This window comes from Mugil cephalus, chromosome 21, assembly GCF_022458985.1.
Source record: "Mugil cephalus isolate CIBA_MC_2020 chromosome 21, CIBA_Mcephalus_1.1, whole genome shotgun sequence".
Lineage (NCBI taxonomy): Eukaryota > Metazoa > Chordata > Actinopteri > Mugiliformes > Mugilidae > Mugil > Mugil cephalus.
The window spans coordinates 2089069-2101870 of NC_061790.1; the positions used below are offsets into that span (position 1 = coordinate 2089069).

The window sequence follows — 12802 nt, forward strand, 5'->3', positions numbered from 1 at the left end:
TCTTCCTAGCTTCCTCCTGGCCTCCCAGCTGATAGTACCTCTCGCTAGCCACCAACTAGCATTCCAGCTATACTAACCCTATGTTTCACCTAAAAGTAGCTCCACTTAGCTTCTTAGCCTTTAAGCTACTAGTAGCTCTTCTAGCCTACCAACCACCAATACACTCTTCCTAGCTTCTCTGCCTCCAGGATAGTACCTCTCTAGCCTCCAACTGCATTCCCTAATACTACCTATGCTTCACCTAAAGTAGCTCCACTTAGCTTCTTAGCCTTAAGCACTAGTAGCTCTTCCTACTGCCTACCAACCCCACCACTATACTAACTCTTCTAGCTTCATCCTGCCTCCCAGCTGATAGTACCTCTCGCTAGCCTCCAACTAGCATTCCAGCTAATACTAACCCTGTGCTTTCACCTAAAAGTAGCTCCACTTAGCTTCTTGGCCTTTAAGCTACTGGTAACTCTTCCTAGCTTCCTCCTGGCCTCCCAGCTAACAGACATCACTGACGACTGCAAACGTAAAACAACACAACGTGAAGAAGTTTAAATGAGAGCACCAGTGGGTTTTTTACTCATTCCTGTCATGCCCTGCAACACTGTTTAACCCCTTTTAACACAGGTGGTGCGTTCAGTGCAGCGGTAAAACCAGGAAACCAGTAGATGGTGAGAAGAGATAAGCTCAGAGCGGAGGGCTGAGAACCAGGCTGTGTGGCAACAACTCTTGGCAGGTTCACTAGACGAACACTTATTAGGCCGCAGTGTGTCTCGTAGTAACGGCTCCCAGATTAATTTAATTTACAAATTAAGTCCAAACAAAACAAAAAATCCAAAAAAGCAGCAACAAGTTTCATGAATGGCTGAAAGTGGGTCAAGCCACACGAGATGTAATTATCACTACATCGCAGAAATGTAAAGAAATGTTTAAATGACACCGTGTTTAAACATTTTGTAGTTACAGACATGGAAATGTGTAATTTTGGGGGAAAATAATTTAATAAAACTTTGCTGTGAGTGGGTCTCTGGCGAATTATAGCTAGCTGAGCAGTTTTCCTTAAGCTATGACTAGCCTCTCAGCTAATAGTAGCCCTTCCTAGCCTCTCAGCTAATAGTAGGTCTTCCTAGCCTCTCAGCTAATAGTAGCCCTTCCTAGCCTCTCAGCTAATAGTAGCTCTTCCTAGCCTCCCAGCTAACATTAGTTCTTCCTAGCTTCCTAGCCTCCCAGCTAATAGTAGCCCTTCCTAGCTTATCAGCAGTTTTTTCCTACCTTCCAACTAGCATCACCAGCTCATAGTAGCTCTTCCTAGCTTCCTAGCCTCTCGGGTAATAGTAGCTTTTCCTAGCCTCCTGGCTAATAGTAGCTCTTCCTAGCTTCCCATTAGCCTCCCAGGTAACAGTAGTTCTTCCTAGCTTCCTACTAGCCTCCCAGCTAACATTAGTTCTTCCTAGCTTCCTAGCCTCCCAGCTAATAGTAGCCCTTCCTAGCTTATCAGCAGTTTTTTCCTACCTTCCAACTAGCATCACCAGCTCAAAGTAGCTCTTCCTAGCTTCCTAGCCTCTCGGGTAGTAGCAGCTTTTCCTAGCCTCCTGGCTAATAGTAGCTCTTCCTAGCTTCCCACTAGCCTCCCAGCTAAAAGTAGTTCTTCCTGGCTTCCTACTAGCCTCCCAGCTATTAGTAACTCTTTCTAGCCTACCAACTAATAGTAGCTTCCTTAACCAATGACTACTGCTACTCCCACCACATTAAGCCCCGCCCACAACAATCTGATTAGCCAAGACAGATCGCTGAAGGAGACTTTGTAACTTGTAGCTCGTCATACGACCTGTGAGCCCTCGTACCTTCTGATCCACGATGGAGCAGACGAGCTCCCTGACGGACGACAGCGAGAGGTCTCCGGGGTCGAAGGTCACCGTCTCCCTGGTGAGTCCGATCTGAAGCAGGAAGGAGACGCCGTGGAACGAGCCCCGCGAGTCGGTGGGACTCGGGGCCGTCAGGCTACCGTTGGACAGCCGATTACAGAGGGCGGTGGGCGGGCTCGGCGAGGGCGACGGCGTGGGCGGGGCCACGTGCTGGGGGAGGGCGGAGAAAGACCGGGGCGATGCCGGGGGAGGAGGCGGGGGGCTGTTGTCGGCAGACATCGTCTGTTATCTGTGAAATCCAACGAAAAACGTCAGCCGAGCGTGGCTTCGCTCAGCTCACATCTCTCGCCAGTGGAATCCTCCGAGGAAAGTTCTCCACTGAGCATCATGAGGTCAAATCAAAACTCAATAAAGTCCAAGCCCATGAAAACAACAACGAAAGTCTGCAGATCTGTAAGAAAAAAGAAAGCAAGAGAAAAGAATTAGTGTGTAGAGCAACTACTGTAATTCAAATCGTTAGCAAAATAAAGCACAGAATTAGCATATCTTTAGCCTAATAGCTTAATTGCTTAGGTCATATATGAATGTTTTCGGAAAACGAGAACAAATACAATTTTTAACAAACACATTGGTATTTGTATTGATATTCTACCAGTCAGTTAAACAATGACTTCAGCGATTATGCCATTATGCTAACACTATATATTTGTTGGAGCTATTTGTGATTCTTTTGTAATATTCTCTAAATATTAGTTATTTTGTCTAAGTTCAAGACTTAAAATAGGTTCATAAATACATTTCTGTTTATTCCTTGCTAGTGCTTTTATTTTGAAGGTATTGGGTAACTAGTGCACACCAGGTGAGTTCATAAATAGAGGAATAAGGGGACAGGTGAGCTCCACCAAACAAATCAAACATTGTTTCTTTTGCCTTGATCATGGACATTTTTCGGTTTCTGTTTTTCTGTCCCTGCATGATTTGAATTCCCTGGCCGCTTGATTTGAATTTAGTTTGTTTTTCAAGTATTTATTCATTATCTTTATTAGTTTGACACTAAAAAGCCACTACAGTATTATTAAAACATTGTGCAAGCACATTTGTCAATTTTTGTCTGTTTTTTTAATCGCAATAAGGGATAAATAAAATTATAAAGCTGCATATTATCTGCAGATCAACATTTACTGGTTTATCGTTTCAGCAACAAGCTAGGATACAACATTTGTTGTTGTTGGCCTAAAAAATAAAATGGAAAAATAAATAAATAAACTGGAAATAAATCAACTTTAATTGGCCATCTTCTTATAAAATGTCTTCATATTAGACCACTGACTGATAAATACCAATAAAGACATCGATCTGAAGACTGTGATCAGCTTCACTAAACACAAAACCAATAAAACCTATTTCTAACAGGTCTATAAAAAACATTTAAATGAACTCTGCAGAGTCTAGAAAACCCCTTCATTTCATTAAAACTAGCTAGGCAATTAGCCTTAACAAACGTTTTAAAAAAACTGACCTTTCTTCTATTGTAAAATATCTGTTTTTATATGTTAATGTGTACGTACCATACTAGTAATACAAGATGAAAATAAAAAGAAAGAACCTTTTACACAGAAATTGCAATGGCAGCTGTGGAGTTAGCCTAAGCCAAAGCTAATTTAATATACATTACATAAATTTGTCCATTTAAAATGTCTATTTGCATGTGGTGTTTATACCACACCATGAAACTGGTATTTTTTTGTCAGAATAAATAGGTACATCAAACATTTTAAACAAACTCTACGGTGTTTAGACTCTGGCTAGCTGCGGCTAGCGAGGCCTTAGCTAAATTTGGCTAACAAAGATATTAGCCTTTTCCTTTTCATGATATTTTAAAGTTTCAGCTTTTATGCCCAAAAGTGTTTATACCACATTTATCACGGTATGGAGTGGGGTCCTTTTGGAGAAAAAATAAATAATTAAATAACACTAGCTTGAAAAATCAAAAAATAAAATAAAATAACTCTTGCTAGTTTTAGCTAGCAGGGCAGTTAGCCTTAGCCAATGTATTTTTTAAACCAGTTTTTATGCTTTTTGTGCTACTGTAGAATATGTAAGATTCATACTAGTTATACAGCGTGAATGTGAAAAGAAAACACTTAGCACATAAACATGGCGATGATAGCACTGTGGCTAATGGAAGCAAACTGGGGCAGTTAGCTTTAGCCGAAGCTAATTACATACAAACCTCTTCTTTTAAAATGTATATTTGCATGTCAGTGCCATATTTATCACCTGAATAAAAAAGTAAATGACACCATTTCAAACTAAACTCTGTATTTAGATTCTAGTTTGTTCCGCTTACTAGTTTCCCCACGTCTTCTACTTAGTGAATGGGCTAAACATACATTTTCTATTTATGTGCAAGTGTGATAGTAACTGAGAACTCACGTTACGTAAATAATGACGCTTATTTATATATAATTCTGGCTAAAAGCTACTTATTTTATATTTAAAACACTTTGGGAACTCCACAGCCACTTTTAATTTAGTGAAACTGCAATAAAATAGGTATGAACTATTCTATAAAAATAAAAATAACAAGTTGTTTGTTGCATAATTTGAGTTAATGAACCGTTAAACAGGGCTGGTTTAAGTAGATAGGAAGATGCTGCACCTTAAAGGGACTGAAATGACTTATTAAAGATAAGTTATTATTATTAAACTGTGAATAATGAGCAAAACCTGGGGTTTTAGCTGAGTCACACACATTAAAATCCCTCTGACTCATTAATTTGAACATAATTCGACTTTTTGAATGCTACTCTGTAAACTGTAAACCTGGATACATCTGGATTTCCGTAACTAAAACTAAATAAATAGATAAATAAAGAAATAATAGTGTATTAAGTGAGTGAGTGAAGTTTTGGGGGGAAAAGACAACAGGTTGGTTTAAAATAATAATAATAATCATAAAAGGTATCAGTAAATACCTCCGGATGCACAAGAAACGCTGTGCGTAAAATTCTCATCCAGCGGTGGCTCGAGCGGCTCAACGAACCAGTTCAGCGGACTTGGACCCCGGTCCGGTCCGGTCCGGTCCGGTCTCTGGCCGCGGTCCCCCGGGGCTGGAAGCGACACCTGAGCCGGGTCAACTCAACAGTTTGGACCTTTTTTCCGGTCTCGTTTTCTTGTCTCCGGACGGAGGAGAAGTCGCGGTGGGACCGTGCAGCTCCAGCTTCATGAGGATCTGATTAACGCAGCTGCAAACACGCAGAGACAAACTCACCGGAGAGAGGAGGAGCCGCAGGGAGGTCTCACTCCGACGGAATTTTACTCCGGCTCCATGGCAACCAACATGGCGTCTGACAAGCAGCGTGAAGCCCAAGGGACCGAGACGGGCGGACGCCATCTTGGCTGTACTTCTTTTTATTATTATTATTATTATTTATTTATTATTATTATTATTATTATTATTATTATTATTATTATTATTATTATTATTATTATTATTATTATTGTTGTTGTTGTTGTTGTTGTTGTTGTTAAAGTCTCCTTCTTACAAACATTCAAGGCCCAATTATTACAATTTTGTTACTAGCGATGCAGATGTTGAATCAGCTTCTATAACAAAAAAGGACAAAAACAACTCTTCAATCTGTTGAGGTGGAGCTTGACTTGATGAGATTATTCACGAAGAAGTCCAAGTTCTTCTCCTTTAACTATACTCCAACCTTGATAGGCGTCCAGTTCAAAGGGTACACTGTAATTTGTTATCTTGACTGCATTTGTGCCCCATTTTTTTTAACTTCAGAGCTGGGAATGACGTCACACCCGAGTTATCGCCGTAACAAAACAAGATGGCCGCGTCCATGAAAGCTCTCGCCTTGTCCCAATATAACTTGGAGGAAACTTGGTGTGTTGAGTATTTGCATTACATTTTCATTCTTGATATTAACTAATATTATTACTGTGATGTTAAACTAAATTTAGGCTATTTAAGTTACACAAATTGTAAATGAACAGATAACTTGAACCAACTCATGGGTTTACACAAGAATTATTTACAGTGATGAAATCTACAAGACTACATAAGGCAGAACATCTATATAAAAAAAAAATATTAAAATTTAAATTTTAGAAAAAAATACACTATTAATCCCAGTTTGCCACAAACTATTACAAATTATTTGTTTGAATAATTTTTGAATAGTTTTTAAAATAGTTTACGTTCTATTTGAACAGATGTTTGTGTGCTTTCAGTAGTAGTAGTAGTAGTTTATATTATATATATATATATAACCTGTGAGTGATTTAGACAGAGTTACTGTGGTGTATGCATGTATGTAACGTGTATCTAAGATGAACTAGCCAAGCTAACGAACGTTTAGCTGGTTTGACTTGAACATGATTTGAATAAAAAAAAATCTGACAACTCTGACTAAGCGAACATCTCCAGAATGATAGGAATAGATAGCAGAAATACTGGTGATACTGTGTGTTATATTAAAATATATAAAACAAATGAAAACAAATTCAAATCAGAGGATGTTAAAATCAATTTCCTTTGGACCACAGAGTGATTCATCTTTGATATCATAGACAATCTAAGGTCAGCAGTCGCTCTCTGGTCATTTCTTTCATTTTAACAAATGACTCTGTGGCGCCATCTTCTGGTTCAGAGACATCATTACACCACATAGATTACAATTTAACTTCAATTTAATTTCTAAAAATTAATTAAATGACAGTAAATCTTACAACATTAGCTTCTAATACATTATAAATATTCATAATTATCTCGAATTTACTTTTATAGAACCAATCATGCAGAGAATGAGAGAGTCGCAGTAGCTTAGATGCACATAAAATAAACACAAGTAAAGTAAAATAAAATAGAATAGAATATACAGTATATACACAGGAATGATGATAAGGTGCAATAGTCTCCATTAACAAGACAGAGTTTGGTTTGAAAGAACAGTAAACTGAACATGGCTCAATGTAAACACCTGTTATCTAAGAGATGGAGACTGTACTCAGATAATATGTGAAATAGCAGCTGCTCTGGGTTTTACCCTGAGCTGCTGGGTGTAGATTAATATAATTTTGCTCTTTTATCGGCTTCTATTGTCCTCAGAGTAAATACTGAGGCTGGGTTACTGAGGTTTAGTTGTCCTGCAACAGGAATCCTATAAAAACACAGCACAGACTTATTCTTCATTTATTTATTTATTTAGTGATAGTTACAGGATTTAGTGTCTTTGTGTAAATAGACACATTTAATACATAATACATAATCCCCAAGAAACTAAATCAATTTCCCGTCAGTCTGTTAAAATACTCAGTTTACTTTAAACGTAGTAGTTGTTCTCTTTAAGACAATAAATATGTTAATTTGATTTGGTTGTATTATATTTGGGAAAAAAAGGCAGCTGAACATGGATTTATTATTATTGAGTGCGTGGAAATGTCCTGTGGTCTGCAGTCTGCCAGAGGAGGGCAGCGTTTCTCTATCTCCAAGTCAAACTTTACAGCCTCAGTTGAACCAACAAGTGTCAACAACACAAGTGTAAAGAAATCCACAATTTCCATTAACATAAAAGCAATAAATATGAGCTATAAATATTTTAAAAAGTTTATGCATGTGAAAAACAACGGGTTGGGATGTGGTTTTCATCGCTTCATTTGATAGAAAAATAACAACAAAACAAACACAAAATATCAACAAAACAAACACTTTACTACCTTTAACATTCACATTTAAAGGTCCCTTACAAATATATGTATATATATATATATGTATCACTGCCACGCCAATAAAGTATGGTGCATTCAGGTGCTCTCAGACGTATCATAACTTTACAATAAATGCATCATGATTACACTTTATCTAGCATGAGTGTTTATTTTATTTGGATTTAAAAATAACAGAATCCTTACCTTGAATCATCTTAAAATTTTGAAAGACTGACATAAGTTTTTTTTCTTCTTTTGAATTATTAAGTGTAAATGTTATGTTATTAAGGTTGATAATTGTTATGAAACTTTATTTTCCTACAGCCCTTGAAGATCGCATCAACGTGCTGGAAGGGCGTGATTATGTAGAGGGGCGTGGTCATCGCCATGGTAACCGGACGCTTCTCTATAAAAGCTCCCGACACACTCAGTTTGTCAGTGACCGGCGGCGGAGCATCGGCTGGTCCGTCATTTCTCCGTGTTTTCCCGGTAGCAGATCTGTTATTTGCCCCCCCGCCCCCCTTTTACCGTTGGGCTCCGGTGCGAGCTTGTCATGTCCGGTTAACGATTTCACCCACTCGGATTCGCTAGAGATTAAACTGGAAGAGAAATGGAGTCTGTGAGTAAGTGGAGCCCGCAACAAGTGGTGGACTGGATGAGAGGTAAGCCTGCCAAATAGTGCGACCCTACCTTCTCTTATGACTCACTTTTTTGACGGAGTTAACGGTTCTATTGGGGGAGACTTTTAGCATGTAGCTCTAATTTGTCATAAAAATGTAAAATGTTGGCATTTTAGTGTTTTTCTTGTAAAATCTCAATGAGGAGTTTTGTTAAAATTCTTTAAATACATATTAGTGTTTGTACGACTTATATTTATTTGTTTTTTCGTGGTTTTGTGTGATGTTTAGCCGGTTAAGCTAACGGTGGACATGGAGAATTTATTGGATTCTTGTTGGGATTTGTTTTAAATGTTGATTTAAATTAAAAGTTTTGTAGAGATGCAGATGAATTCTCCTGTTTGTGGGTTTGTGGATGTTAACAAGTTGTTTTTCAGACTTTTGCTTGTAGAAAAAAAGCATTTTTAAACGTTATTTGTGGACTTTTAAATGTTGATGCGTTTGCATTGTTGAATATTTTTAAATTGGCAAATATCCAGTGCAGGTTTATGGGCTTGTTTACTCACTTGGCTCGTGTTCATCGTTGTGTCATTAAATAGTAAAAACAGGCTGGACCAGTTAACTGACGAGGTTTGATAACTTTAGCTTTTCTTTATGCTATATTTCAACAGCCTCTAAAAGTACAGCTGAATAAAGTGTTATCAGGAAGGTAAATCTATCTATCTATCTATCTATCTATCTATCTATCTATCTATCTATCTATCTATCTAATAAACGCTGATATTCTCCCCTTTGAATGGAGGGTGTAGATTTATCTGTGACAGTCGCCGTGCGTCTCTGGTCGTCGCGTTTGAGTTGAATTGACCCCGGTGGACGGGGGACGACATGTAAAGACACACACACAATGGCCTCAAAGGTCAAAGGTCACACGGCGCCTCAGTTTGGTGGAACCAGCTTTTGTTCCGCGTTAGAAAAAGAGAGACAAACGTTCTGCAGTCACATGACCCCAGTCCTCTTCCAGGGATCATCATTATTATTATTATTATTCTTACTACTATAGTTCCATCACATGATCCTGCTGTTACCGTGGAGACCGAATCAAAACCATGTGACCAGATGCATGTGTTTACATCAACACATCAATCACAGTGGAGGAGCACGAAGGAAGAGGAGGAGGAGACGATGAGGAAGATGAAGGAGGCAGATCATAAAAAGGAGAAAAAGAAGGAGGAGAAGACAGATGATTAGAAGAAAGGAGGAGAGGGAGGAAATGGAGGTAAAGAAAGGAAGGAAAGAAAGATAAGACAGTAGAAGAAGAAGGAGTAGAAGAAGAAAAGAAGTGAAGGTGGAAGTTTGGAGAAGGTGGAAGGAGGAGAACGAGATTAAATGATTAATTCGAGTGTTTGTTGAAGGTTTAATCGAACCAATGCAAACATTTAATTATTATTCTCTTATTAAAATAGTTGCAAATTCCATTTCCCCAGCAAAATGATTCATTAATTGTTCCTTTGAGGATCGGTTCAATTTCATAGTTTATTATGTTGCATGTAAAAAAACACCACAAAAAGAAGACAAAATCAAGTAAAATAAAATAAAAATAGTGCAAACAAAGTGCATTTTCTGCTGGACTGTTTCCAGAGAAGCTGCCTCCTTCGTACCACTGGATATACTGTGGTTTCATGGGTCGAATTAAAATAAATAAAAAATAAAATCTCTGGTTCCCTCGCGCTGCACCAGAAGCTCTTAATCCAGGCTGGAGAGGAATAAACACTCCGGGCACTGAGACATATTTCTAAACCGTCACCAGAGCCGTTCAAACCTCCAAATATTTCAGGGTTTTAACGTCAGCTGATGATCGGGGAATCAGATGATCTGGGATTACGGTGAATGAGACGGATGTAGCTCCGGGGAGAACACGCCGAGCTCTGCATGTTCAGACAAAGCCACATATTTCCCTCTGACAGGTGTAGCTCCACGTCAACACTTTGCATGACGACAGGTCGTCTCCGAGGAGGAAGCGTGGAAACGCGCCAGGAGAAAGTCGAGGTGGGAGGCTAGGAAGAGTTTCTGTTAGCGGTGACGCCAGGAAAAGCTACTATTAGCTGGGAGGCTAGGAAGAGTTCCTGTTAGCGGTGACGCCAGGAAAAGCTACTATTAGCTGGGAGGCTAGGAAGAGTTTCTGTTAGCGGTGACGCCAGGAAAAGCTACTATTAGCTGGGAGGCTAGGAAGAGTTTCTGTTAGCGGTGACGCCAGGAAAAGCTACTATTAGCTGGGAGGCTAGGAAGAGTTTCTGTTAGCGGTGACGCCAGGAAAAGCTACTATTATCTGGGAGGCTAGGAAGAGTTTCTGTTAGCGGTGACGCCAGGAAAAGCTACTATTAGCTGGGAGGCTAGGAAGAGTTTCTGTTAGCGGTGACGCCAGGAAAAGCTACTATTAGCTGGGAGGCTAGGAAGAGTTTCTGTTAGCGGTGACGCCAGGAAAAGCTACTATTAGCTGGGAGGCTAGGAAGAGTTTCTGTTAGCGGTGACGCCAGGAAAAGCTACTATTAGCTGGGAGGCTAGGAAGACTTTCTGTTAGCGGTGACGCCAGGAAAAGCTACTATTAGCTGGGAGGCTAGGAAGAGTTCCTGTTAGCGGTGACGCCAGGAAAAGCTACTATTAGCTGGGAGGCTAGGAAGACTTTCTGTTAGCGGTGACGCCAGGAAAAGCTACTATTAGCTGGGAGGCTAGGAAGAGTTTCTGTTAGCGGTGACGCCAGGAAAAGCTACTATTAGCTGGGTGGCTAGGAAGAGTTTCTGTTAGCGGTGACGCCAGGAAAAGCTACTATTAGCTGGGAGGCTAGGAAGAGTTTCTGTTAGCGGTGACGCCAGGAAAAGCTACTATTAGCTGGGAGGCTAGGAAGAGTTTCTGTTAGCGGTGACGCCAGGAAAAGCTACTATTAGCTGGGAGGCTAGGAAGAGTTTCTGTTAGCGGTGACGCCAGGAAAAGCTACTATTATCTGGGAGGCTAGGAAGAGTTTCTGTTAGCGGTGACGCCAGGAAAAGCTACTATTAGCTGGGAGGCTAGGAAGAGTTTCTGTTAGCGGTGACGCCAGGAAAAGCTACTATTAGCTGGGAGGCTAGGAAGAGTTTCTGTTAGCGGTGACGCCAGGAAAAGCTACTATTAGCTGGGAGGCTAGGAAGAGTTTCTGTTAGCGGTGACGCCAGGAAAAGCTACTATTAGCTGGGAGGCTAGGAAGACTTTCTGTTAGCGGTGACGCCAGGAAAAGCTACTATTAGCTGGGAGGCTAGGAAGAGTTCCTGTTAGCGGTGACGCCAGGAAAAGCTACTATTAGCTGGGAGGCTAGGAAGAGTTTCTGTTAGCGGTGACGCCAGGAAAAGCTACTATTAGCTGGGAGGCTAGGAAGAGTTTCTGTTAGCGGTGACGCCAGGAAAAGCTACTATTAGCTGGGTGGCTAGGAAGAGTTTCTGTTAGCGGTGACGCCAGGAAAAGCTACTATTAGCTGGGAGGCTAGGAAGAGTTTCTGTTAGCGGTGACGCCAGGAAAAGCTACTATTAGCTGGGAGGCTAGGAAGAGTTTCTGTTAGCGGTGACGCCAGGAAAAGCTACTATTAGCTGGAGGGGCAGGATGAGCTGCTGTTAGCTGGGAGGCTAATAAGAGCTACCGTTAGCTTCGGGGTTAAAATGAAAAAATGTCACATTGTTGCCTGTGAAATTGCTTCTAATAATAATAATAATTAAATTTAACAGCCGCGCGGCCCTGAATCCATGTTGGCACGTTAGCAAACACGACGGAGAGGATGAGCTCATGGATCCAGAGGTTTGACAGTTGCTTTTGTTCCCGGGAACGAAGCCAAACAAACAACATTTCTTCCTGTAAGACGAGACGACAGAAACTCGTCAGTCGTCGATTCTTCCCTCGAGGATTCACGCTGTAGTTTGTCGAGAGGGAGGAGAACCTGTAACCATCACAGAGGCCGACACGATGAAGTTTCAATTCCCATCAACACATACACGGTAGTTACAGCAGTATTACAGTGGCTGCCAAAAGTATGTGGACGCCCGCTAGCTTGTTCCTGGTTGGAATCTGAGTGCAGGAATTATACAGTGTCCACATAATTCTGGTAATATATTAAAGATTGATAAATTTGTTTAATTTTGTGGAGGTGGGTTTTTCATACATTTATATGAAACTTTACCTGAGTCTTAACAGAGTCATGGATGGTTTTGTTGGTAAAAAAAAGGAACATTTATTGCTAATGCACTCAGATTGTTTGAGGCTTTAGCGTCAGCGCTGATGTTCCCGTGTGGTGATTTAGATCTTTCCGTCCTCCGACTCTAAGACGTGTTTCTGTCCTCGCCGCTTGTCTCCCACCCAGCGTTTGTGTCTTATCGGCGAGTTCACTGGTGGCGAATCGGAGGAAACAGATTCAGATTCTCTCCGCTTCCTGCCTTTCTCCCGTGCGTTGATTAGTTTCCAGTTCACGGGGGTCGAGAGCCTCGCTCCACAAACTGCAGATGAGACGCTAACAGATATTTATTCGCTCGCAACCGTCTGAACGAAAAAGAGCAATGACGCAAGTAGTTGCCTTGTACATTAGTCACGTCT

The 12802-nt window shown here is 40.6% G+C and overlaps 2 protein-coding genes across 3 annotated transcripts in view; one reads left to right on the forward strand and one right to left on the reverse strand.

Moving 5' to 3' along the window:
• Positions 1–5104, reverse strand: part of LOC124998725 (serine/threonine-protein kinase D3-like) — a 44619-nt gene extending 39515 nt beyond the window's left edge. For both annotated transcript variants that reach the window (XR_007111095.1, XM_047573216.1), the window contains exons 1-2: positions 4832–5104; positions 1833–2304 (exon numbers count right to left, since the gene is read on the reverse strand). Coding sequence is in view for 1 of the 2 variants with exons in the window: in XM_047573216.1 (XP_047429172.1) it covers positions 1833–2132 (300 nt within the window). In the remaining variant the exon portion in view is untranslated. The remainder of the gene's footprint in view (positions 1–1832; positions 2305–4831) is intronic.
• A 2924-nt stretch (positions 5105–8028) lies between these two features.
• The window catches only part of cnksr3 (cnksr family member 3), a 39229-nt gene continuing 34455 nt past the window's right edge, over positions 8029–12802 (forward strand). The window contains exon 1 of the mRNA XM_047574364.1: positions 8029–8239. Within this exon, the coding sequence (XP_047430320.1) occupies positions 8188–8239 (52 nt within the window). The 5' untranslated portion in view covers positions 8029–8187. The remainder of the gene's footprint in view (positions 8240–12802) is intronic.